We start from the raw sequence: 27,995 nt of genomic DNA, 5'->3' as shown, positions 1-27,995 counted from the left end.
CTTTTATAAATAAAGACTTTTACCCACAACGTCTCTTTATTTTTCTTCTACAATATGCAGATACGCAAGACATTTCAAGTGCTTAAATCAGCAAGCTGATTAGAATGCAGCACAGCAAATTCTTCGCAATTCAACAGGCTCTTGAACCCCCCCCCCCCCCAAGACAAGAAGCAAGTATAAGATTACAAAACACCAGCAAATACATTACCATAATGTAGACCTATTTTTTTGAAGGATGAGATGAAGTTAGTATATCAAACATTGGAGTTAATTATTGGTACATTATGCATGACTGAAGCTTGAACTACACTAATGGAATGCAATTAAGCATATTTTTCATACACAAGTCATTGCATGCCTAGTTTCTGCAACAGTGCTGCCACCCAAACTACCATCACTTCCAAAGAACAGTTAAAGCAACAGTACAGAATATGCAAATTAGAAAGCTTGACTTCTGCCTTTTAACAAAAATGTGTAAAAATCAAATTATTTAGAGAAAAAAACTTGCATCTTGCCACTTTGTTGAAAAACAATAGTTTCCAGAGATGTGAATTATTAATTCTAATCTTATTTTTAACGTAAATTACTCAATACTTTGGATCAAAAGGTAATTGCCCCAACTCTATTTCAAGATTTGCCATGTGTCTTCCATTAGTGCGACCATGTTTATGCCATTTACCTTCTCTTTTATTACGGTGGTGGTACTTCTGAGCTTGTTTTTCATGTCTGGAATTTTCAGTTTGTGTGAAAGAAGGCCTTTTAGGTCGACTGCAAGGAGTAAACAAAAGCTTATTACTACTCTCATGAAAGCATCTCTCTAAAAGCATTTTGAAACACACTTACATTGTCAAGAACAGCTTTTAACATGCTGAGGTTGACTGAAAAGAAAACAATATTAAGTAGTCATCTTGTGAGAAAAATGGGATGGGGGTTATTTGTTTAAATCATCAGTAAGCTGGTATATTTGAAATAAATTCTTTCTAAAATTAAAAATGCTCTGCAGCTGGTTGCCCAAAGTTCTTCTTAGAATAAAGCCAGGTAACCATCTGTTTGATTATCCCTACTGTGAGGCTTGAGTGAGGTCTCCGTCTAGTTTTTCGTTATTCTATTACATTCTGCTCTATAAAAATAGTGAAAACTTTTTAGACCCTTAGGAAAGTATGCTTTGTGCAAACACAGGCACTTCAGAGGTTTTCATGTACAGTAAATACATTTATACAGAGAGAGGGGGCACTGACAAAACACTGTTGCTCACCTATTGCAGTTTTTGCCGCAGTCCCGTTATACTATGCGCTGTTACCATATGACTAGCACCTCTAGCCACCTGCTAAGCCAAGTTAAGGCTATTTTCATCCTCAGTATCATACAAACTTCTGTATAATACTATCACTAAATTAATTTGAAATTCTTTTTTTCTGCAAATGGAATTAAAGTATGCAAAAAGTAAGCATTTAAATTAACTAAAAATTAAAGTTCATTTTAATAATAAATTAGTAAGAAGTACTTGGACTATAAATAAAAACATAAAACTTGTGCGTTTGCCAAAACTACACATTAAAAAGGCTACTTGGTAGCCGATAATAGGATTGTCATCTTCATGGTTCGACTTTTAATAGAGAAAGTACTACCTCACATAATATTTAGTAACCCCAAAGTAGTTAAGCATTCAGACTTCCTGCTGCAATAAAACACATGAAGTAATAAATAATACAAGTCCAAAAGAGAAACCTGACTGAAGAATTTGATCTAAATACTAAATATGCTTTGCACTGAATACCAGCACAGCAAAAAGCTCTGTTATATCTACAAGGACAATTTGTGTATTATAAATTAGCCAATATGTCACATTTTTTCCTAACCTGATGAGAAGAAACATTAGTACAAGAGACCATATAGCCAATTTTGTAATAGCAAGGATATTAAAAGCCACATAAGATAAATATGTAAGCATTCCAGAAAGAGCAAGTTTCACACAATCTATTAAGGCTCCTTGCTTAATTTTCTTTCACCAAAGTCTATGCAGTAGAAACAGTCCACGGTATCTAGTGCCACTGGCCCAGCCAGGCAGCATACCACAACCGCTCTGTAGAAGCCCTGGGAATACCAGTAGATACAGGAAAGTAATGTAGGAAACAATTCATGCCAAGGACCTTTGTAAGCAAGCCTGAACAAAACACAGTCAGGGTCAGGATCTGAACTAAAGCCTGCCATTGGAGTAGCTCCACTCTGGGCACACAGACTAACTCACTATTATACTAAGCTACAAGAGAGTAGCGAAATTCCTGAAAAGCCAGCAAGGAATGTACCTGCCAGAACAGGACTTTGAGACTGCTGAAATATATCCAAAAACCCCTCTCATTCAGAGAAGGACAACAAGGAAGTCCTAGGTAATGCTTCTTCTGAGCTAGTTACTGATTCCATTAGATAGGCAATCATAGCTGTTCAGTCTAAAGTAATCCTACTTGCAGTTTTCTAAAGAACTCAGTAGAAATACTAGATTGTGCTATGTACAATCTGCAGTGCCTCCCAAACTAACATCCCTCCTCCCGCAAATTATATATATAAGGTACTACAGATCCACTTTATATAACATAAATCTACATTTCCATTGAGTCCTTCAGAAAGACAACCTATGAGAACAAGGACACTAGTTGTCTTTACAAAGACTACTTCATTGTGTTAACAAGTTCAGGAAACATGGAAACAAACCTGGGTCCATATTGGGGTAAATTATCATAATGAAAGTAGTATCTGTAGACGTATTTGTCCAAATCCTCAAAAACCTTTCCATTATTATTTTGGTATTCCTTCATATCTTCCAGGTAATCCTTGACATCATTAACAAAATCAGTGAACAGCATCTGGTCATGTATAAATACCCCATTATGAAAAAACTTATTGATGAAACTTTCTAGTTCTCTCCAGTGATGAAAGTTATGTACAACTTGTTGCAAATACTTTTTCATTAGCCGATTAAATTCATCCACCCTGATAGGATCCGATACTCTGTTAAAGAGACTAATGAATTCTTGATGAGCACATTCAAAAATACCAGAGCAGCCCTTTAGGACAAACTGATGTTTTCTATTACACAAAGGATCATTGAGACATTTCTGTGAATCTGTATCTTTTTCAAATGTTGTAAACTGATGTTTTCTTCCATCTTTAATTTCTTTTTGCATGTTAGGTCCCTTGTAATGCATGTGCTTCAAGTCCTCATGAGAGTTATGTTCTCGGTAAAAAGTTCGAGGTTTCTTGTTTGCCTCGTGTCTTTTATCATTTGACTTCTTCTTTTCATCAAAGATGTTTTTTGTGGTATCTTTGAAGTGTCTGAATGTAGACTTTACAGAATCAGAGAATTTTTTCAGGTTTTCTTTCACTGCTTCTTTAGCCTGCTTAATCTTTTCTTTATGGTGTCTTACAAACTCTTTTGTGGAATTTTTCATAGCATCGAAAGTTTCTTTAACTGAACCAAAAAATGATTCCTTTGATTTCTTTTTAGTCTTACTTTGCCCTTTAGCACCTTTCTTTTGTCCCTTTTCATTCATTTGTTGTTTTTCAGTTTGGTCTTTTGCTTCAACATACAGCTTCTCCCATAAGTCAGAGCGCTGTTGCTCAAAGTTTAGCTTTTTTTCTAGTTCTATTAGTCTTCCTCGCAGAGTTTCTATTTCTTGATTTTCTCTTAATGTATCATCATCAGCATAGTCAGGTGTTTGACGAGAACTTAACCGTTCCAGTTCTTTTTTTAGAGCTTCTGTAACATGACGTTCTTTGTCCAGTTCTCTCCTTAACATCTGTGCCTCTGCAAAGAGTGTTTCCTTTTGCCTAAGAAAGTTGTGGTTCCTTTGCTTTTCCTCTTCCAAATGTTCCCTTAGTTTCTGATTTTCCATTACAATAGACTCAGTGCTAGTACCTTTATCTTCCAAGTTTCTAATTTGTTGTCTTAACTTTCTTAATTCTTCCTGAAGTGAGGCCAAAGCCTTTTCTTCCTTCTCTAGAGATTCTCTTAAGTGCTGATTTTCTGCAGCAAGACTTTTTTTTTGAGATTCAAAGGATTTCTTCTCCACCTCAGTAGAGGTCAAACATGTGGCAAGATCTCCCTTAAGTGACTAATACAAACAAAAAGAAAGCAAGCAAAAATACTTCAGTTAGGTTGTTACAATTTCAGCTAGAAAGATGAAAGACCACGCTAGCCCAGACAAAGTTTAGTTATCATTTTGGATGCAGTGACACATGTTGCAGCAAGATGCAAAAATAGAGCTAGTTTGTTTATCTTGGATATACAAACAAACACTTTCTTGGCAACAAAGACCATGTGAGAGGCTCCCCTTTCCAACTACAGGTCATCACCCCTCGCTTATATTGGTTTAACTAGCCAAAGAATAGCAAACTGCATACATGGATTGATCCATCTTAAAAGGTGCGTGGTTTAGGCAATACTCACATGAAAATGTGTGTATTTGCTGTTGCTTTATTTTCAGCAAACTGGGGTTACAGATTGCAAAACCCAAATACATTAGCAGAAGCAAGGGCATTCAACAGTTGGGGCAGAAATTCAGGAACTGATTTTGAACCAAATTTGCTGCTGAAAATACATGTTCATGTAACTATATCCTAACACAAAGGATCTCCGCAGTCTCTTGGCATCACTGACAAACTCCAGAACCAAACAGATTGAACTATGTATAAGTGCTGCTATCAGCAACATAAATAAAACTTTTTTTTTAAAAAAAAAAAGACATACACACACAAAGCACTCCCTAATATTCCCTCTCAATGACTGAACAGTAAAATGTACTTTTAGTTCTTTACTGTTCTGTCTTTACAGGCTAAGTATTTAAAAAATTAATAACCATTGACAATTTAGAAAGCAAATTCACAAAACCTGTAGGTTCAACCCGCAATAGGTTTTTACCAGGATGTTCTATTTCAGCTGTCTTTATTAATGACAACCTGGCATTATGTCATAGGGAAAGAAACAGTTTCTGTGTCCAGATAACTGCTGGACTATATACATAAAAATCAGTATGTTTAAACACATTCCAATAACAAATCTGATCAAAGTACGAAGTCATTGTCAAGAATTCAGGGAAAAGAAAAATTAGATTCTCATAAAGAACTTACTAAAGAAAAAAATGTAATGGATTTTTGTGATAAATTTATTTCACTTTGTGTAGATTGCACACATAATGACAGAATAACCCAACGACTTCCAGCTAAACCCATACCTACCCCCACTTCATGATGCACATTTTCTCCTCGCTCCTGTTGGCACTGGTAAAGGTCATCTTTCATATCCTTTAATTCACGTGTCTTTGTCACCAGCTGCTGACGTTCCTGGACCTGTATTGTACCTACAAAGATAAGTTTCTTTTGATAGTCTAACTTACATTAAGTAGTTAGAGGAACAGACAATTAACTCCATTTTCTCTGCAAATTCAAGAGCATTCTTACCATGCAATTTCTGCCCAGTACTTACTAGTAAGTGTTTAGCTGTAACAAAATAAAAGATTATTAAACCAGACTGTTATATACTGATTCTGTTTCTTCCAATGATAATCAATTTCTCAAACAGACCGCCAAAATCTATCTTTTATTTGACAATAACAAATGGAGGAATTTTGGAACACTACATAGAAATAAGTTAGACACAAAACAATGAACGTTATGTAGGAAAGGGTATGGGTCATTTTTTTGTCTTTTTTCAGTAACATGCAAGCCGATCAGGATAAAAGGGAAACCATGCATTATCCGTTTCAACTTCCACTGTTAACTCAAGTTACATGAATAAGAGGATCTTAACACAGTATTTAAACTTTCATGCAGAAACACAATTATTACACACTGCTCACATAGCAGTGCGTATTTGCAGGCCCTGCCCTGTCATTCTTATTCATGAGTGAAGGCTGAAGAGTAAGCGAATATCGTCTTTCAATTGTCAGATAAAGGCTGACGTACTATTTTTCTGAAAAAAATATCTTCGCTGTACTAGCCACCAATTTTTTCCTGTCAAGTAAAACTTCTTTACTGGTACTTCCCTACCTATACACATATTCTGTAAATCCTAGCACTGATGTGGTTTTTATTTCTTTGCTTTTAAGATTCTCTTGAATTGACAACAGCAGATAACAACAGCAAGTTTTAGCTATTTCTTTCAAAACCAGTGCAGCATATGCAGAATTCTATTCCTGTATTTAAAGGGGGGAGGAAGGGAGGTGTATTATTAAACAAGAAATTCTATAAGTACTATTATACTGAAGAATTTTTTGAGCTCTCAATTTCTATTTAACATATTGCCAAGTATGAACTTAAAAACAGACAATGCTCTATTAAAGTTGATCCTCAATAGTTCAATTCAGCTAAGGGAAAGTAAAGTTTTTGCAGCAATGATTTTAAGTTTGCAGAGTCCTAATAAACACTTACTGGAAGCACAGATCTTTGCATAAGTGAGTTTAAGTATACTGACGGTAAATTTGTTTTTCATATTTATGTTTTATAGGTACTTTTGAAAAAGTCCGTTGACCCTAAGAATCTGAAGGCTGCCTCTGAAAAATCATCATTTAGTGTAAAGGGTTCGTGTTAAGAGGAACCTGAATTATAGAAAAACAATCAAACTCCGTTTCTCTGCTTATCAAAAATCGTAATTTAGATACAGTAAGCAAAAATGACATTTAGCAATACAGAAAGGCACTGAAAATGCACATAATGAGGTACCATTCCTCAGTAATTGGTTTGTGTTTCCAGCTGGTACGCTAACTCACAGTATCCTTCAGATTCTTTAAGTAATCTATCCAAATCCCTAGCATTACAGCAATATTCCCTTTTGCAGATCCTGATTAAAGAAAAAAATTAAGTATCTGCACGTCCATAAGGAGACACTCTTCTGGCAAGGGCTTCCTAACCTTAGCTTTTCCAGTTACCTATTTTCCTGGAAAGCTTGTCTTCTTTCAGATCTCCTTCCTAGAGCATCATAAAGCCAGCTAACTCAGTTTAATACTGATTAGTGTACAGTTATTGATTAAAACCTAATCCTGGTTGCTTTCTACCTCTTCAGAAATTTTAAAGGGGTCCTGGAGATCTAGCTAAAGGGAAAACACTATCCTGATACTGACACCACCCCCATTCCCCCCCCTGCCGAAAAAGTAATTTCATAAAAAGTAACCCTTCCCAGTCCACTTACACAAGAATTAGCCTAGCATTAAAAGACTGCTGTGGAAAACATTCATTCCAAGCTGAATCACAAAAATGCAAAGTAGTCCTCTTGGGAGATGGATTTTTCTTTGCAAGTTTGTGTTTAAAAAAAAAAACAAGCAAAACACAGGAAGATGGAAAGCAGGGTTTGATTTCCTTTCTACTGGTAGAAAGATTAGTTATCACAGAACCATGAAGAACTTTCACATGAAGAAGCAAAAACTAAAGCCACAGAGTTTCCTTCTTTCTGCTGAGAATGCTGTCAGCACTGTCATCAGTGATGACAATTTTCATTTAGAAGTACAGATTCAATGAATGAACAAGGCAAAGCGAATCCCTTAATAAAGATATGACCCTGAGTACATGTCCAAAATCTATTTCTCATCCTTAGATCTCAAAGTTCTTTAAAAGGATAGCATTTATCACCCAATTTAAACACAGTGAAATGATTAACAGAAGTAAAACCTCAAGTAACTATCACAACACGCTACCAAAGACTGGCCTAGCCATTGCACTCCTCTGCTTCTAGCATGCCAATATATATCAATCAGTTTTTACACCAGCTACTACTAGCTGCAGCTGCTAAATAAAAAGTATTTTACACAACTGGTCATTCCTATAATCCCACATACACTAGTAATTCTTAAAACTTGATTTTTATTTTTTTTTAATATAAGTATGCATACATATACAGACGTGTGTGTACACATACACATACAGACGTGTGTGTACACATACACATACAGACGTGTGTGTACACATACACATGCACAATTTAAAAAGGAAGTCAGAATGCATCCACATATACATCACTCATGACTCTTACCTTCAGGTTTACCTAAGAACAAAAAAAAAAAATCAAATCCAATTAGAATCATATTCCCAGTCTGAAATGGAATTACAAGTCTTCTTATGAAGGCACATTTTCATATAAAACTAAAACTACTCAGGAAAAATTACTATTGAAATAAATGCCCTATCATTTTTATCATAATACACGTATCTTAGAAAATCAGGATTGCACTACGCAGATTTGGATCTGTAATGAGTTCTGCTGTTTTGTTAAATGTAGAAACAACCTGAGTAATGCTTAACTTAAGATGATACACAACGCAGAAAAATTGCTGCTATCTTGGGTTCCCTAAACCACTCTGGAATTGCAAGGACAATTACAGCATATTTTCTTCTCCACTGGAGAGAGAGAAAAATATTGATACTATGAACTCCTGTAAAAAAACATGCCTGCTCTTACATTTACCAGATAAGTATATACGGGACAAAAGCCTGAAATAACTGTGAATGCTGTTAGGAATGATAAGCACTACCACAAATAATTTCAAAAGAAAAGATGTGAAAAATGACGGGTACACACTGCATTATGAGAACAACAAGAAATTTCTGTCTGGAAGAGCAACTAAAAATTAATTTCTTGTTATTTACTTTCATCTTAAAGTAGTGTATATTAAATACAAATGCACCGCTGAAGGGCCTCCCTAATATTATCCATACATTAGCAGTTGCTTTTTCTCATTTCTACATTTAGCTTGTTAGCAGAAAACCAGGGAAAAAAAACCAACACAAAAACAACAACAACAAAAAATAGTGTCACAATAAAATGGTATTTGTTGTGTAATACTTTATTCTATGTATTTTGTTTTCTGTAAACTCACCATAGAAGTGTCCAAAGCCCATGCTGACTGCAATCACCAAAGCTAGTATGATGCATCTGTTAAGGCCGCTACTGAACTGGCGTTTGTGCTGCTCTTCTCTGGGAGGTTCAGACTCCAGTTCAGCAGGTGACCCACCCTCAGCCTCGGAGCTGGAGATCAGCCTCTTCTTAGCCCGACGTTTTCGTACTGTGGGACTGGACTGATTGCTAGTTTCATCACTACTTGATTCATCATGGCTAGCCTGAGATGAAAAAACTGAAACGCAACATAGAACAGTCTTTAAAATGCATTAATTGTTGCTTTAAAAATTAACTCCAGTACCAAAATCTATCATATTTATACAAAATGTATTTAGCACTTATCTTGGAGAACATTAAGACAAAATAAAAATTCTCAGTGTGACAGTTTATCACAGATTAGTCGAGGTTGGAAGGGACTTTTGGGGATCATCTAGTCCAACCCCCCTGCCAAAGCAGGTTCACCCACAGCAGGTTGGACAGCAACGCGTCCAAGCGGGTTTTGACTATCTCCAGAGGAAGAGACTCCACAACATCTCTGGGCAGCCTGTGCCAGTGCTCTGCCACCCTCAAAGTAAAGAAGTTTTTCCTCATATTGGGAACAAATTTCACGTGTTCCAGTTTGTGCTTGTTGCTCCTCATCCTGTCGCTGGGCACCAATGAACAGAGTCTGGCCCAATCCTATTGCAACCCACTCTTTAAATATCGGTAAGCATTGATGAGACCCCCTCTCAGTCTTCTCTTCTCCAGGCTAAACAGACGCAGGTGTCTCAGCCTTTCCTCGTAAGAGAGATGCTCCGTTGCCCTGATCATCTTTGTAGTCCTCCACTGGACTCTCTCCAGTAGTTCCTTGTCTTTCTTGAACTGGGGAGCCCAGAATTGGACACAGTACTCCAGATGTAGCCTCACCAGGGCAGAGTAGAGGGGGAGGATGACCTCCCTTGAGCTGCTGGCCACACTCTTTTTAATGCACCCTGGGATACCATTGACCTTCTTGGCCACAAAGGCACACTGCTGGCTCATGGTCAACTTGCTGTCCACCAGCACTCCCAGGTCCCTCTCTGCAGAGCTGCTTTCCAGCAGGCCAACCCCTAACCTGTACCAGTGCGCGGGGTTAGTTCTCCCTAGGTGCAGGACCCTACACTTGCCCTTGTTGAACTCCATTAGCATCCTCACTGCCCAACTCTCTAGCCTGTATATGCTGGATGTTACACAAGGAATGTATGATCTCCAAAGTTAAAAATTCACTTTCTAAAAATAAAAGCTAGAGGATCAAGAAATTAGCAAAAAAGTGTATGGCACTTCCCCATACCTTACTGTTGATTTATTAGAAGGTGTTGCTTTCAGACAATCCTGCCTCTTAAAGCACCTATATGTACTGCCTCCACAAATTCTTGTGAAGGAGAAAGGTTAAGAATTGAGTTTTCCTTCTCTTACCGATATTGAGACTAAACTATTTAATAACAAAAGGCCAACAGAAAGACTTGCTAAAATAAAGCCTCCTGAAAGACAGACATGGTTTTATTATAGTCTCTCAAAAAACTCCATTCTGTGATCTACATGCAGCTGCAGACAACATTCCATTAAAGTTCCATTAATGTAGGTATTATAAATACCCAAAGCTTTGCATTGCAAATTTATTTACATATGTAATTTTGTTTACTTTTAATATCTACCATATGCTACCTATTAACATCTTTACCCACCTTTCAAAAAAAGCCATTTTCAACCACTACTGCACAAGAACCAGCCAGGTGCTTCTGTGTTTGTCCCTCCCTCACACACTGAATCCAAAACACTTCTATTACCTTACTCATGTTTTGCAAGATTGAATTGGCCAAGATTTGAGATAAGAATAAATTCTAATGATAAAAAAAAATATTTTTATAGCATTTTTGAAAAATGGTATTTATGATACCATTTGTACGTTCATGTTCCTATGGCCCAAAAGCCATATATTCTAATTGGGAAAACAAGGGACCTGTAATTGCTTGTTGCTATTAGTGGTACAAATGCTTGCTGCGTATACTGTAAATAAATTTATATAATCCAGTATATAAGTAATGATTATTTAATCTCTCTCCTTTGAAAGCATCATTTTCAAGTGTAAGGCAAGTATCAAGAGGAAGCAGTAGCAGGGTGAAAAAAAAAAAAAATAAAAATTTCAAATCGATGTTCATGTACTTAATTCACATGCCTGAAATAGATTCAACGTGGTGTATGAAGCCTCCAGCACATGACAAAGTGCTCCTGCTTGGATAGTTCTAAATTTGATGCCCGTAATTACACAATGCTAATGCCCCTTCTAGAAATATAGTTGTTCATTCTCATATCAGAGATCATCACTCAAATGTAAAAATATAACTACAGAGTTACTGTCCTTGAACATTTCACAACTGAAAATAATTTGTTTGAGCAGAGCCATGCACACATCACTGAACAGACAAGAATGCCAAGCAGTGCTAGCCATTATCTATTGAAGGCATTACCAGTTAAAATTCTTCACTGAAAATAAATTCCATCTTCATAGAAGTGATTGCATCAACCCCAGAAAAGGCTACCAATTAGTATCTGGAATACATGCCTAATTTCTTACTCCATGGACAAGCAACAGGTCAGATAATGAAAGATAACTTCCCATCTTACTAAAAGAAAAAAATCACAGACATTGCAATAAAGACAAATCACTTAAACAGCTACTTGCCATGCAGATTCTTAAATGAATTTATATAGCTTGGCAGAAAAGGACGCTATTTTAGAATCAGTCATTTAAGCAGATGCATACTTCTCCAATCCTGGACAATAGAGACAAGCATTCAGAAATTAGTCAGGAGAGCGCTATTTTTACTAGAATGCAGAGGTCAGACATCATAAAGGATTATACAGGACATACTTAATAAGACAGACATTATTATTGCTTATTTGTTTTTTTACGTTTTTTTTTTCAACAACCAAAGAAGCTTACACATATGGAATACAAGAGCGGTTAAGGAACAAGCTGCTTCTAGCCAAATGGGAAATTCTTTAATGTACTCTGCACAGCAAAGTATAGGAAGGAAAAAAAGAAATAGACAATCAGAAAGCAAAGAGAAAAAGCTCTAAGACACTTTGAGCCATTCATAAGCACGTACTGGCAAGCTGTCAACAGCATTACACTTTCAGACAAGAATGACATTGCCTTACAGCTGCTCTACAAATTCAGTACAAAGCTGTACCCTAAAATTCCCAGGATGAACAGGGGTATTAATGAAACAGTGTGATCACAGTAGCAGTCCAAAATCCTAGCTTCTGCTATGATTTTGAAGTGTCAGATCTACACTAGAAACTAGACAAAGTAACAATGTCAGTTAAGAATGGGATTTTCTTTGACGCTTCTGCACAGGCATGTCTCAAACCCAGATACAGTTCATTTCAGTATATGAGCGCTTCTGCTTGTTAACATCATTCATGAAGGAATATTAAAGCACTTCCGTTTGTACAGTGAAGACAGCCTAAACAGGAATTTGTTTGCAAGTAAAAATGGCAGAAAATCCTCATAGAACGTTTTAGTATCGACATTAGGAAAATCTGAAGCTCATCCTTTTCCAACACAGTAGACAACTCAACAAAAGTGGATGGCAAAGATTTCCATTGCCAAAAGGTGGCATGAAAATTTTGACTACAACTTTGGCATTTAAAATAAATGCAAAAGTACTCCAGACACTTTCTATAATACTTGGTCAATCAAATGCACAGTGCTAAGACCATGCTGAAATCAGCTTAAGATAGAAGGAAGAAATTATTTTTGCCAGTCACACATAGATTTGGAATCCAACAAGAACCATTCATTTAAATGGTCAAGCATACGTATTAAAATGTATTACAAAGCTTACTGATGCCCATTCCAAATGTACATGTAAGTTTAACATTTTTCAAAAAAGCAAATAAAACACTGACAGCTTAGCCAAACTCTTCAGTGAGGAGTGGCTTTCAGCATCTGTTTGGAATATCAGTACTGTAAGACCAATTCAGATTGCTACTGATAATATTAAGAACACTCCATGCAAGCCATAAGCAATCAGCTTTACACAAGCTGATCAAATTTAATCACACCACCTTGGAAAGGAAGACTGCGAGACACATGCTCTTTCACCTCATTTCCCCATCCCCTTACACAATCAGGAATCTTCCTCAGCTTCTCCAGCCAACTGACTTTTGTGTACAAACACATGGGGAGGAAAAAAAAACAATTTTAGAACTCAGACCTAAAAGAAAAAAAGAAAGTCAACTAAATTTTGAATTAAAAATTAAGTCAAGTAATCCAGAAGACTTAAAGGCGGCGACTACTTTGTTACGAATCATCACTGGTCATAGTCAGATGCTAAGCTGTCATTTTCTGATTCCAATAGATGCTATACAGATCCATGAACCTTCAACGATGCTGTATTCTACTTCTAAGATAAAACAGTATTTTAAGGAAAATCCTGCTCTTGTAATAAACTTACTTTGAAAATCAAAAGTCAGAAGCACAAAATGTTACAGAGAATAAAGAGAACAGAAAAGATTACAAAGAAGCAGCCAAACAGAATTAAAAAGGAAGACTAGAGAACTAAAGAAGAGTAACATCACAGTAATTTTTTTGTTTGGGTTTGTTGGGTTTTCATTTGTTTTCAGTTGGCCAAATGTTCATATCCTTCCTCCTGAATATCATGCATTGCCTTTTTGTCAAGTACTGGGAGTATCTTAAATATATATATATTCTACATAGCTATGAAGGTAAGCAAGAAAGTTTTTGTAGTCATGCTGCTATTAGTCCTCATAGCCCCCCAAAAAATCAACTCTCTCCCAGTTGCTAGTTATTTATGCCAACTCTATAAAAGCCTAAACATTCCCAAGAGAAAACCTACAATTATTCTATGAACTAGAAGTCATTTTAATTCTCAGAAGTATGATAGAAATTTACTTTCTATTTAAAATAGTTAATACTTAATGGGAGAAAATGCTCTCAAATAAAAAAATTGCAGACGTACATTTAGACAAAGTTTTAGAGTTAGGGCAACTAAACTTGTCCTAGAGACCACAAATACTTAGACGTGTGCTCAACAAGACCAATTTTTTTCCTCTCTGCACACAAAGAAGGTTCCCTACACAAAGATTTTTATTCCTCCCCCCCGACCCCTGGGGGGTAAATAGTAATTTATTGCTCTTACCAGTTTCCAGATGGGAGAAAGCATATTGACTGCTAGAGGAGGAACCCATGTTAAAATCCTCAGAACTTCGAGCTTCTTCATCATCAGCTGGAGCTTCCTCCTGACTTTGAGTTTCTTCTGGTTTTGGAGCTTCAAGTGTAACGATGTCAGAATCATCACTAATAGTTCCAATGCAGGACGCATCATCAGGGATTTTTTCTTTCTTTCCCTAGGGAAATGGACAACATGAAAATTACTCAGAGACACGCAATAGAAAGTAATTTTTAAAAACAGCAAGAATTCTTAATACCTTAAGGAAATTATTTTAATGCCTTCAAAACATTACTTGGCATTGGCAGACGGGGCTTACAGAGCTTCTGAATAACATAACGTAATTTACCTCTGGAACTGGCTGAGTTTCCTCAAAAGCAGACAGAGTATTGTCTACCCCTGGTATCTCTCCATCATTATTGCACTGAGCTATATAAATAAAAAGAGGAAAAACAAAACCACAGGATTAAAACCAGTAACTCTACAAATTATGCCCACTCCCATATAATATTAAAATAGGTATAGTTGTGACAGATTTCTATTATCTACTCATATCAGGAGAGGTTTTCTAAAAATACACATCTCTCTTTTAATATCCCTCTAACAAACATCAGAATCCAATTTGTCATTATGTAATACAATGCTTTGAAGCATACTTAAATTCGAATGCTCATACTGATCGGAATGCAAGTAACCTATAAATGAAAAGCACAGTTAGATAAAAAACACTCTATTGTAAGCTGATACCACCGTACATTTGCAATTAAAATATTTTCCTGATAGTCATTGGAGTTTGAGTGTCTAGTCCTGTCTTTACAAGGAGAGCTTATGAATTTGGAAACATGGCCAAGCTCAAATTAAGTCAACTGCACACCGAACCTGTCAAGTCTGTGTTCTTATACCAATATTAACAAATCAATTATTAAATTAAGTAATCAAAATAAGTGGAAGGATTTTCATTACATTAATATGCACCAGACTCACACATGCAACTCATAAATGCTAACACGGTGCCACAATGTTACCTTTTAAGTGTAAAAGCATTGATGGTTCCTTCCAAATTACTCTTATTTGATCTATGACATTATTAAGGAATGTTTAATCTAGTAAATTTCTTTTATCAATAGAACTTCTATGAATTATTTTCATCAACACCAGTGCATACTATTCTATAACACACCCAACGTATTCACAAAATGAAAGACATTCTACTAATTTCATCTATTTAAAAAAAAAACAAAACAAAAACACTTTTATAAAGTCGATGACTGAATATTTTCCATAACACTGATGAAGCAAGTACTTTGACAGAGGCCTACAAGGTATACAAACTCTATTAAAAATACTAATTTTGTGCCAATGCAACAACAGTCACTGACCTATTTTATGGAACTGCTCCTCTTTTAATATCTTACCTTGCAAATCAACCGGTTGCTCCTCTTCTTGCAAAGAAATGTATTCTTCTGAAACAAACTCATGGTTATCATTTGTGCTTCCATTTTCTGAAGTCACCGTCTCTATGTCAGAACCCTGGAGTTGAAGAGTTTTAAGTGAACTTTACAGTTATTGGGGTTTCCGTCAGTAAAGCAGAAGGAAAGGGTTACAAAGAAAACAATATTAATAATAAAAACTGAGAGAAGAATAATAACCTTTAAAACTGAAGAAGATTTTAAGCAAAAAAAAAAAAAAGCAAGAGATACCAAGTAATTAAACAGAGCGAAACAACTGTTAGGGTGTAAGACTTATGACCATAATTGAAAAAAAGGCAGAGAAGGACAATTCTAGGGGGAAAAAAAAAAAAAAAAAAGCAATTTAGGCATCAATTGACAACTATGGTAACTATTTTAAATAACTATTTAAATAACTATTAGCTTTATTAGATCTATTTATTAAACAGAATTTAGAGAGACAGGGGAGGTTGTCAAATGAGTTTTGAATATAGGATCTAACTCTTGCCCACATGTCCATATATTATATGTAAACACACCACCCACCCCCAAAAATGGAACTTCAAGAGTACCACCATCAACTCTAGTAAGTACTAGTACCAGGAAAAAATATGTATAACTACTCCACCTCAGTTCCTGTCAGCAAATTTGAATGACTGTTTTAATAATACATCTCTGACACCAGGAAAACAAATATTTATATACGGTCTCTAAATTGGATTTCTGTCTTTAATCCAAAGAGGAGCCTTAGTAGACTAATGTCAGCTGCCAGTCAGCAACAACCTCAGAGCAAAACAGGAACTGAAGATAAACAATGCTCAGAGACTGCAGGGCACTAGAGGCAAGCAATATGGTTGACACCGCTAAATATTTAATCTTCATATTGTAATTTTTATTTAAAAGAGCTGGTGGAACACAAGTAAGGTTATTAGAAAACTATAAACATGCAAAACATAACTGAAAAATACTAAGTCACTCTGATCCATAAATAACTTGAGCTGGTTTTGTAAACAGAGATAGTTATTTTTGCAACACCAGGTCTGAAATTACAGTAGTAGTAATACTTCCAGATCACTTTCCCTAGATGCTTTATTTCAGGACTCAAGCAAACATGTACAGTTTTGTTTTTAAGAGGTGGCTGTACTGGAAGATTAGATACCTCAAAAAGAGTTGCTTAAGATAACTTTGTAATGTGATTGCAGAATATATGTTCCTTTTAAAAATGCTTCAAAAATTAATTGCTTTATTAATTTGACAAATACTTTGGTGTTTTTTTTTTTCTTTTGACTACAAAAGTATCACAATTTTAATCTCAAATGTTTCACAGAAATTCACCAGTCAATTAGAAGTAACTTATTAAAATCTGAGTGAAATCTCAGGAAAGAAAATACAAAATTATTTGGGATTTTTGACTTGGTTGGGTTTTATAGATAGGTATATAGATTTATTATGTGACAATTCTTCTCTGGTGTAATAGAACCGTTACTTTAATTTCTTAAGTTGTGAAGAAGAAAAAGAATAAGAAAAATTTAGTTTGCCCGCACTCCACAACAAGGCAAACATGAGGAATATACCTTAGAACAGATTAAAATTTCAGCTAAAATCCCAAGAAACTGGGCTAGTGGAGTACAAGGTAAGCCATCCTTTTTTAAACACATGCAGACTGCTGTGGATGTCTGAACTTTCCGATTTGCTTTATCTATTGCTACATCTCTTATCACCCTTCCATTTCAACAAGGCCAAAGAGGTTGAAAAAGGATATGGTCTCCTCACTACACTCGTTTTCTCACACTACACAAAATTGCAAGTCCTTTCTTAAGAGTAGTCCAACAATACACAGCATCACTTCTCTGTTCCAAGCATATTAAATGTATTAAATTCAGCATACACAGCTGTCAGCTCTCTGCAATCACAATCTAGCCAATTGCCATTTCTTGCCCCTCTTAACTTGGTGCCTTTGTAAATGGCAAAACAAATCCAGAAACTGATTCTGTTGTGTCATCATCAATACAAGTCGCAATAATACCTGAGAAAGTAATATTGTAGCATGCCTAATTTGTCTAATCCTCAGCTCTATTCCTTTCCTAAATATATAAATCATTTCCCCAAGGTATACAGTATTCCACATGTCACCCCTTCCCTGGATAGCAAGTGTGTGAAGGGTATCTAGCCATCCCATTCGTGCTACTCTCTTCACGCTCAGGTTCAAAGCTGTCTTGCTGGGAGAACGTCAATAACGGGGGTGCTTAAACACCAGTCTTTTCCTACCCTGAACAGAATGATTATGTTTCTTTTAATAAGGGAGGAGTAACTTGGAACAGAAAATCTCTAGTCCACAGAAATCTGTTCTGCTGTGGCTAGACAAATCCCTGCCTTCCTATAATCTTGTGTTATCTTAATTTATTTAGACTGCATAATACATTTTCAGTTAGTCTAAAATAACTATGCCAAGATGAAAGTAAAGCCTGCAATTCACAGCTGAGTGACCCAACTGTTGTAGCCAACTCCTAAATCCTTTCACGTTTATTAGATATCCATAAAGCCTGGCAGCCTGTGCACTCCTGTATCCTACTTTTGAAACTGAACTGAGCTTTCAGAACTTGAGTACCACCACAAGCTTGTAATGGCTTGCCTTTCAAGTTACCTAGAATTGCATTATAATTTGTAAATAGGGAAGTGTGCAGTGAAGGAGAAACAGCTGATCACTACCCATCACCTCTTCCCATTATTTCCCATTTTCCTCTTATGACTGAAATTATCTCAAATACCGTTCCTTGAAATGTTCTGGGGCAGGCAACAAGAACATACAAGCAGCCAGTATGGAGGTGTCATTCCAGTTGAGCCAGAATCCTCAGAGCTAATGGGTTAAGAACCTGCTCAGTTTAAAAGACAATGCAAAACACTTAAAAAACAAAACAAACCAAAAAAAAAAAAAAAAAACACCCATCTGACACTAGACCCACATATCAGGCAAGATCTGAAGAGATACAAAAAACCTCAGGACTAAAGTAGAAGAGTATACTGGAGGTCCACACCAATAGGTAGAGCCCCTCAGTTTCTGAGCAACTCAAGCCTGCCTTGTTCACCTCTAGGGGAAAGTAAGATAAAACATTAATCTTACCTAACTTCAAGTGCCTACACCTGAGCAAACTGCTGAAGGCACTTTTACAATCAATACAGTCAGCGGAGTCAAGACAGCAAGTCATTTCGTCAAATATAAGTGTTGACCTTAGCATAAGAATTTACTACTCTCTAGTCTCCACTGATTGTATTGATTTATTCTATATAATGCAAATTTAGCAACTAACATCAGATTCAGACATCTATCCTGTAGACACCTAGGCAACAATGAATCCCATCCCAACAGACCTTTAATTGCCTCACTTTTTTTTCCATTTTTCTCAAGCTTTAGTCTACTAGGAATTAAAAATTACTTCTGTTTTAATAAAGCCACTGTCATTTTATGTAACTAATCAAACATCAGAAGATAGGAAACAAACACACAAATTAAAAACAGTGACTTTACAAACAGCTATACCCCAAGACCTGACCAAAGAAAGAGGGAATTTTAGCATTTCATCCCAAATAAAATTACACCTAATAAGTGAAGCTATAAACAGAGATCAAAAGGTGGACAGAAACACAACTGAAGCCATACAAATTTGACAGAGCTCCACACATCAACTGACTAGGTTTTAAAAGACAAGTATTTTGAACCAAGAACAGTCCTTTTCCCGTTAGCTCTTTCCATCTGCATCTTTCAATCTACCATCACAACTTCCTTACAAAATAATTAGACTGCTTCTGTAAATTTCCTTATGGAAGATACCTCTTAAGTGACAGTTTGCCTAATGGAGAAAAAAAACCCAACATTCTCTTAGTTGCTGCCACTAGCTCAGTCCGGCACTGCCATATGAATTCCTTCTCCACAAGGTGCCGACATCCAGATTATTTCTACACATTTTATGCACTTTCCTACCTGAACAATAAAGCCAAGGAAACCCAGAATTCCAGCACGAATTGCAAATAACTTGTGCTAGAAGTAGCTGCGAGTCCCCGGACAACACAAAAAAAGTCACTTCAAAACTCAATCCTTCTCACAGAAGAATCTCTTAACACCTCCAAGGCTCCTTCAGGCTTTTACCATTTTCAAGACCCTCCAAGTGTAAGTATGGCAAGCCCTCACCAATCATCATTTGAAGCTCCAAGAAGGCTATTCTTCTCATTCCCAACCTTACAGCCCAGATGTAAGGAGACCTGTCCTGCACTCCCATCACCTTTCATTTCCCAATAAACCTAATAAAATGTTGGCTTTCCTTTACTCCCTGTAGCTTCATAGTAAGAAAAACAGAACGTGAGGACAGAGGGCTGTTCCTAAAGAGCAACTGTTGAAGCTAGGAACAGCTAATTTTGTGGTAGGAAAAACCTGGAGAAATCATGGAATCAAATCCTTCTGCATGAGATACCATTGCCCATTATTCAGAGCTTTTTTTTTTTTTTGGAGGGGTGGGTGGGAAGGGTGGGGTGATGTGGTGGTGGAAGAGGATTTGGAAGGAAAAGAAGAAATGTATTAGCAACAACAGATAAGTTACACAGTATGTCCGTATTTTCAGGAAAGATGGAACAAAGGAGAGCATCTCACTAAAATTCTAGCAATCCCTCAAAGCAAAAAACTTTGAAGAAAAAAATTATTCTTTTAAATAAGAAAGTTTGTATCAGGTATAGTAAAGGATACACATTTTTAAACAGCAGATTTGTGTCTTCTTACTTATAAGTCTCTCTTTTATATTCTCTGTTGATATGCAATATCCACACAAAACGAGAACTACAAAGTTAAAATAATATTTTACTGCATATGGCTAGTCTTAAACCAACAGAACTTTATTAATTTGAGACTGGGTACCTCATGATTGATGACAGTCCAGCCACAAGATGAATCACTGTCACTGGAATTTTCAGACATTTTCAAAGCACACTGCAAGTAAAAGTAGATTCTTGTAACATGCAAGATATGTAATTTCACTGCTCTCTTGAAAAAAAAACAAAACAAAACAAAAACAAAAACAAAGAAAACAGAAGAATCCAAAATCATTATGCTACAACACACTACAGTAACTCTCAACCTGTTATTCTGGAATTAAAAAAAAAAAAAAAGAAGAACAGAAGTTTAGAAAGAAAACGTATTTGTTTGTAAATATTTCCTATTATCTTTTTTTATACTCTAAGCAAACATGGCTTTGCTAGGTACATACTTATTTTAGCCAGTCAAAAAGCTTTTAGACTAGCTAAGAACACACACACAAGGCTAGCCAATAAATCAATAATTAAATTTAAAATGTGTCTGTAGCATCATTGTTTAAGACATGTTTCAGTAGGTGAAGTCATTTCTGAATTGTTACATGCTCAGGAACTACAATTTATTCAAGAAAAACACTTTTTTTTTTTTTTGAGAAGACACAAACTAGGATCTTTTGGAACAAATTCTCTTGAACTACTGGGCACAACAATGTTTCATGTTTCTTTCAGTCCTTGCAAGTACTCTTAAAAATACTGATTCTGTATTGAGAAAATTGAGAGAGTACTTGGAGAATACAAAAACAAAACGAACAAAACTGAAATACAAATTTTACTTGTTACAATACTACTGGATGACTTTGGTAGTTACTTCAGAAGAGAGCTGTCTGGCTGCAGCTGCCTGTTTATTTTTTATCCTATGCCAGGAATAAAGAGTATTCATTATTGTTACAAACTGAGATTATTTTTTAAAGTTCTTAACTAACAGAAAGACTTTAAGAAGAAATTTAATGCACTGCATGTTCCTTAAAATAAAAATATATCAAGTTTTTAAATAAAATTTACTATAGATTTATCTTGAGGAAAAAAAACTTCCCAAAAATAGAACAATTTCCAATCAATTGTGCATTACGTTATGTATCCAACGTAAGCAAAAGAAATCACAGTTTAATGAAGCTGTCAATATAATCATTGTTTTATAGAAAATCAAAGAGTTCTGAGACCTTCAGACATCTGCTTTATTTCCCACACTTAGTTACTTCCAGTAAGATCACAGAGAAAAGTACCTATCTGATTAAATTTATTTACTCCCTCCTTTATTATCAATCCTGTCTTTACTCCCAGTTTGTTAACACAGAAAATATACACAATTAGAACATCTAAATAAGACAGTGTGACTAGAAATTTGCCCAACAAAACATGAAACTTCCAATTCCATTTAGATTTCTTTAAAAATACAGTAAACATTCCTTTCATATCTCTGCATTATGGTAGTTATGTTTTTTCTAATGTAACACTTTTTCCTCATCAACTTCAACTAATATATTTGGGGTTCCTCTGCAAAAAAAGGCAATGGTAACAATCACAATCACGGTTTATAAAGCAAAAATACTCAGTAACAATCAACTTGGGTATCAAACTTACAGAGAAACTGGATTTCCATTTATTATAAAGCCCTTACTTTGAATATGGTTGTCATTTTCCTTTAGATCTTTTCCTTCTGTCATTAGTGCTTTTCCTGGAAGCTCAGCTAGGGAACATCAGGGTTGGGGAAGGGTGGGGTGTTTTGTTTTGGGTTGGTGGTGTTTATGTTTGGGGTTTTTCTTAAATCCTACTGTATTCAATCATCAAAAATTTTTTTAATCATTTTTTTTAAATCATACTTCTTCCATCATCAAAATAACAAATGCCCAAATGGCAAAGACTGCATTCCAGAGTTCTCACGAGTCCTTGCTGTCATTAAATTATTTTGAATTTGACCAGGCATTCAGCAGCAGCATTCCTTTCAGAAGAAGGTAACTACCAGCACCAGAACTTGCCATCTATCAGAAACATTGCTGGCTACATTGCAAAAACTGTACCGGTGACCTGAAATTATCTTTTAAGAATTCTCTTCAGTATAAAAACATTCCCATTTAATTATTCTACAGTTCAGTGAATTGAGAGATCACAAGAGCACCAAGTTTATTGTCGCTGAAAACCAAGCCTTTTGTGTAACCACAAAAAATACAGTTTGGGGCCAATATAGTACAGGCAGCTACCCAGTCCCTACTACCGAGTTGGATCTCCACTGTGGAAGAAATTCAGGCTGTGGTTTCATAACATGGCAGTTCCAGTTTTAGTGCATCTCAGTGCTAGATGAAAAACAATGAAGTCACAAAATGCAAATCCTTCAATAAGAAAAAAAAATATCTGTTGATACAAGTGCATTTACAAGTTTTGAAAGAGCAAGTTTTAACAGCAGACTCTGTGCTGGACATTGTAACACCTGTCTTCCTCCAGCTAACTCAGCATTTCATCACCTATGGTGTTTTCCCTCTCCATCCAGATCACAGACTGACAGGTAATTGAGCACTGCACAAAGCCAATTCTACTGAATATACAACCACAGCCGCAGGCTCCACCAAGCATTAATCACCTGTCTTCCCTTCCCAAATGAAAGCTTCAGGACCTAATTACATGGGTATGGGTATAATCACAAAATATTAAAAAAAAACAGAGGAACAAGCAGACATACAATCATTATTTTCTATTGCTTGCTGGCCTTGAGTTAATTACTTGTCTTGTATTCAACCAGAACATTATACTAATACTGCATATTTAACTGCATACAAGTGATCAATCTCCAAAATAGAAAGTTTTTAATATCAAGAAAAAGAATGGAATAAAAAAAGAATAATTACAAAATCATTGAGGTTTACAGGTAGAACTGCTAAATTTTTCAAAGATGATAGGTAGCATGGTATCAGACTGAAGGGCATCTCTAGGGTTGCTATATTCCTACAAGCACATTTAACAACCATACACATGTAAAATAGTTAGCAAAAGTAAAGCATCTTATTAATTATAAATAGTTAGCTCTTACAGAACAAAACAACCTAAAAAGCTTAAATAAAAAAATACCTAGGTATAGTGTTCCCAGACTTCAATCATTCGCTTATTTCTGTAAGAGATTAATATAATACACACAGTCATAACTAAATCTGAGGTCAAACCTAGTCCCTTCAGTAAACTGAAATACACAAGGCTAATCTGACCACAATGGCTACACTGACCTACTCAATATCTTTACCATCTTGTATTCTCCACCACCAAATGGCAAAGACCCACTAAGAACCAGGAGGCTTTTCCTACCTGCTGGATACCGTTGACACTGTCTTCCTGAATGCGAGCTATTAAAAAAAAAAAAAAGTTGCTTCAGGCAGGAATTAAACAGACATAAATCCTGCAAACTTCCTAACAAATCAAAATTATGCTAATGGGGGTTCTAGTCCAGTAACAGCAGGGATAACTGGAGGATGCAGTAGATTATTCCACATCTCCTGTATGTCAGACCAAGCCAGAAGAGTGAAAAAAAGAAAAACCCACCTCCCAGACACAGATTCACTGGATTGACTTACCACTAAATACCTTCACTGATGCTATTTTTCAAAAGAAGTTACAGTTCAAGTTCTTCTACACTCCAGTTTAAACCGCAAAGTTGATTCTCAGCCCACAAATGTCCTACACTCACAGTGATACTGCCTTTTAAATTTCTATCTAGACAAAATAAATATCCATTGTATTCAGAGTTCAACCTCTACGTATTTCTGTTGGGGGGGCGGGGAATAGGGCAGGGAATCAGAAGCGTGAACTACTTTCCTAACCTTAGTGAAATGCAAACCAGAAGCATAAGGCACCTAAGTTTACAGCCGTAAGTGCTGTTGATAACATAACACATATCACATCCTATTTATCCACTGTGAATTAGAATAAACAGACTCAGAAAGAATAACCGTTCCAGTCAAAACAAACCCGTAAGTTCTTCAGCCTTCAGAGCGGATTTCCTAGACTAAAAAAACCTCAATAAGCGTTGACAAAGATGAGTAAGAAGGCACTGATAGGAACCGGTGTTCTTTAGAGTTTGTTGTGCTGTCATTCCAAGTAACAACTCACAGTTCTCTTCTACAGCAGCTTCTTTGCTGCATAGCAGAAATAAAACCGTGTTACAGTGGTATTATACCTCAGGGTTTTCATGCAAGTTGATTATTTCTACAAAGCGGTATAATTTCTTCCCCAAAGTTACACTCTTCTTGATGAACATACTTAGCAACCCATAAAGACTATTTCCCTGCTGTGACTTCCAGCCAGGCCAACGTGGCTGCTAAAAGCCAGCGCACCCCACGGCCGGGCACCCCCCGCTCAGCACCCACGGCTGCGCCACGGGCGCTCTGAGCACACCTGCAGCACAGAGCAGCCCCGGGCCACAACGGCTACAGCCACAATAAGGCCATTTATGAAACGGAACACCTTGCATCAGCCGGCGAGACGGAGGCAGATGATGAAAGAGGAGGAAGTTGGCAGAGGCCAGCGCCCAGGGCCAGGGCCGGGTAAGCGGGAAACGTGGCCCGCGGAGCCCGCTCGGCCGCCTCAGAGAGGCCCGGCCGCCCCGCCGCGTCCCGGCCCCTGAGCCCCCGGGCTTCGCCCCGCTCCAGGCAGCCCCTCCGCGGCCACAGCCGCCGCGCCCCCCGGAGGGGAAGCTGCCCACCGAGGCCGGGCCAGGAGGCGGCAACCTCTCGCCCCTCCCCGCTCTGCTTGGGGCCGCTCCCGCCGACCTACCTGAGCGCGGCCCCGAGCGGGGCCCGGCACGGACGAGGGACCACCGCCAGTGACGCCGTCAAAAACAACAACGACCCGCCCGGGCCGCGCCTGCGCACTGCGGCGGTGCCCCGCGGCACCCTGGGCAGCGCGGTCCACGCCCCGCCGCCGCCCGCCGCCCCGCGCGCCTGGCGAACTACAGCGCCCAGCATGCACCGCGGCGGAACGCCCGTCCCCCGCTGCCATGGCAACGCCGCGCCGCCACGAGCGAGACCGGGCCTGCCTATGGGCTACAAATATTTGACCCTTCGAGTCCTGGACAGGTGGATGACGGCGAATTAACTAATTTGGGAGGTTTCCCAACAGCGGAGGCTTGGAACTGCTTCGGGAGCAGCTGTCCGTCCCGAGGGCCGCTGGGGCCCGGGGTAAGGCAGCTCCCACCCCCCACCACCGGGTCGCGCCGAGCGGGGCCGAAGGCCCAGAGGTCTCGGCCCAGCAGGGTCTAGTACTGGTGTGAAAAATAAACGGGAGACAACAACAGGCCTCGTTAATAAACACAGTAAAGGAAAAATCCCAATTTCTTACTGGAGTTTTAGCTAAGCTAGCAACTTCAGTGTTTTCTTCATCTCTTACATGATTGAGAAACAAAGAAAATAGATTTCATTGCACCTCTGAAGAACAGCGGGGTTTGAATGTTTTGCTCAGCAAAACTAAGGGAGGTACCTTATTCAGTGCTGGTTTACCCCACGCTTGTCAATACTGCATTAGAGAACTTCCCATGAACGTACTAACAAGTATCCGTCATATGTTAATTTGCTCTCTAGAGAGGAAAAAAAAATGCATCATGTGAACACAAGCGAGGAAGCAGAGTCATTTGGAGGTTTGTTTAAGGCTTTGTTTAGGGCATACAGATTTCTGTATATTAGAGAAGGAAAAGTCAAAACCAAAACAAAGCATCCACAAAGTCTCACCATATTCTTACTCTCCTTCATATTTTTATTATCCAAACTAATTATTTCTGCCACGCACAGTAATATTTTCTATGCTCAAGATTATCACTAATGCAGAAATTGATGCAAATTCCAATTTTTACTATACTTCATAGTCAACATGAGTCCATTTATCACTGCCCACAGTTTACTAAATAAGGTCAAAAGTCAGCATTGTTAACTTCCTCAATCTCCACCGTGCATGTATTTCAATAGAAATCTTGAGCAACATTTGCTCTGACCACAAACATTTAACAAAGGTGAAATGCTTTGCCTGTTATTTGAAAGGCTGAATTAAAATCTTTCTCCTCACTAGGGAAAGAAGATGACTTCTGCTGAGAAACTGCCATCAAGTCCAAACACTGAGCAAAACCAACCTCCTCCTCTGCTTCTCTGCGCAAATCCTGGCAACCCGGTGTTTTCCTGTATGCTGGACACCAAAACACTCATGACCAACGGTTCTTTGAAAAAGCCTCAGGTTTTACTGTTTAAAACAACTTCAAGTGAATATGGTGCTATACCGCCTATCTCACAGTTGGTACCCTGTACTTATCACCCAGTGGATCAAACCTTTTCAAAACACCTACTCACTTGTGGGTCATTTCAACATAGTTATTTAAACACTGCCATTGACAGAAGTAGGGTATATGACCACCCCAATTTACAGCATACTCTGTAAAAATGCATCTCCATCTTTTTGTCACAGACTTAGACTAGATACGTAGCTTTAAGAAAACCAATCTGTTATTGCAGTCATTCTGGGAATAACTGTCAATATCTGATTTATTTTGGTTTTGCTGGGTTGAATAAGATGTATCAAAAAAGATATAGCCCATTTGATGAAACACTTCTCTCAATCAGACCTAAACCCATAAAAATAAAACTTTTGAAACTGGTATCATAAATGTGGACCTCTAATTTTATAGAAAGAGTTAAGTGCAAGAGACATTGACCGGAAGGTTTATTTGTTTTAATTAAAGTATTTTCTGGTTTTAAAACTTGAAGTCAGTCTCCACGTTCCTACATCTCAGGACACTAATGCCAACACAATGCATATGACTTTGATATGGTATACACACCGTCAGTTCAGGTATTGAAGCCAGAAGTTGAATATCCATTTGTTCCCAATATAATCAGATGAAACAGGCAGATACTGCTTGTACTACCAAGCACATTTGCTTCCCTAACCTTTAAAGAGGGCACTGTTTCTATTTCATAGCAGTAGAAAAAAGTGCCTGTCTACATCAAAAATAGCCTTGAGTAGCTACAACAAATCACTACAATACAAACAGCCTATACAGAGGTATACAGATTGTTCTAACAGGCTCAGGAAGCAAAAGAGAAAATGAGGAACTTGGAACCAGCGTCTGCTTCTTTGCATTTTCTTTTTCCCATTGCCAGCGTCTCTCCTCCTTAGCTTCCATATCCTCTCAGAAAATAGCCATGTTTTGGCAAGTATACCATTACACTCAACTGAGGCACTAAAGCTCCTGCACTGCCCTCCTTCTAAGTGCTATAAAAAAAAAGTATTCTCACCCCCTTCCACTGCAATGCAGTAGGTATCCACAGGAAAGAAGGAACAGCAGCTACCCATTTCTGACTCACCTCAGCACTCCTCTCAAGGCTCTAAGTAAAGCAACCGGAAGCAACACCTGCCACCTTCTCCCTGTTCCAAGAGTATAAAATTTACACAGAATGACATATATCTGCATAATAAATATTTTCTTCTAAAGAAAGAAATCAGTCATAAATGGTATTCAGGAAACAGACTGATGGGGAAAATTCAGAAGTCTGCTAAAACTGCTACTGAAGGGAGTGTAGTTGAAATAGTCACGATTTGCATAGCATGCCCAACAAAACAGAGCCACTT

At 37.4% G+C, this 27,995-nt stretch overlaps 2 protein-coding genes across 5 annotated transcripts in view; one reads left to right on the top strand and one right to left on the bottom strand.

Moving 5' to 3' along the window:
* Positions 1-25,248, bottom strand: part of CCPG1 (cell cycle progression 1) — a 29,636-nt gene extending 4,388 nt beyond the window's left edge. The window contains exons 1-12 of one of the 4 annotated variants that reach the window (XM_082488575.1): positions 25,158-25,248; positions 23,694-23,731; positions 20,449-20,520; positions 15,513-15,627; positions 14,447-14,526; positions 14,068-14,275; positions 12,974-13,069; positions 8,862-9,116; positions 8,018-8,029; positions 5,233-5,354; positions 2,710-4,109; positions 680-768 (exon numbers count right to left, since the gene is read on the bottom strand). In XM_082488575.1, coding sequence (XP_082344701.1) covers positions 680-768; positions 2,710-4,109; positions 5,233-5,354; positions 8,018-8,029; positions 8,862-9,116; positions 12,974-13,069; positions 14,068-14,275; positions 14,447-14,526; positions 15,513-15,627; positions 20,449-20,508 — 2,437 coding nt within the window. In that variant the 5' untranslated portion in view covers positions 20,509-20,520; positions 23,694-23,731; positions 25,158-25,248. Of the gene's footprint in view, positions 1-17; positions 769-2,709; positions 4,110-5,232; positions 5,355-8,017; positions 8,030-8,861; positions 9,117-12,973; positions 13,070-14,067; positions 14,276-14,446; positions 14,527-15,512; positions 15,628-20,448; positions 20,521-23,693; positions 23,732-25,157 lie in introns of those variants that run through there. The other 3 variants (XM_082488574.1, XM_082488576.1, XM_082488577.1) reach the window with 3 other exon arrangements.
* A 215-nt stretch (positions 25,249-25,463) lies between these two features.
* Positions 25,464-26,921, top strand: PIERCE2 (piercer of microtubule wall 2; the record flags this gene model as incomplete). The annotated part of the gene is made up of 2 exons (XM_082488955.1): positions 25,464-25,469; positions 26,442-26,921. 2 exons carry the CDS (start codon positions 25,464-25,466, stop codon positions 26,802-26,804), a joined length of 369 nt encoding a protein of 122 aa, XP_082345081.1. The 3' UTR covers positions 26,805-26,921.
* Positions 26,922-27,995: the final 1,074 nt, after the last annotated feature.

Source organism: Vanellus vanellus, assembly GCF_965231255.1.
Source record: "Vanellus vanellus genome assembly, chromosome: 11".
In the NCBI taxonomy this organism is placed as follows: domain Eukaryota; kingdom Metazoa; phylum Chordata; class Aves; order Charadriiformes; family Charadriidae; genus Vanellus; species Vanellus vanellus.
This window is presented reverse-complemented; position numbering and strand designations above follow the sequence as displayed.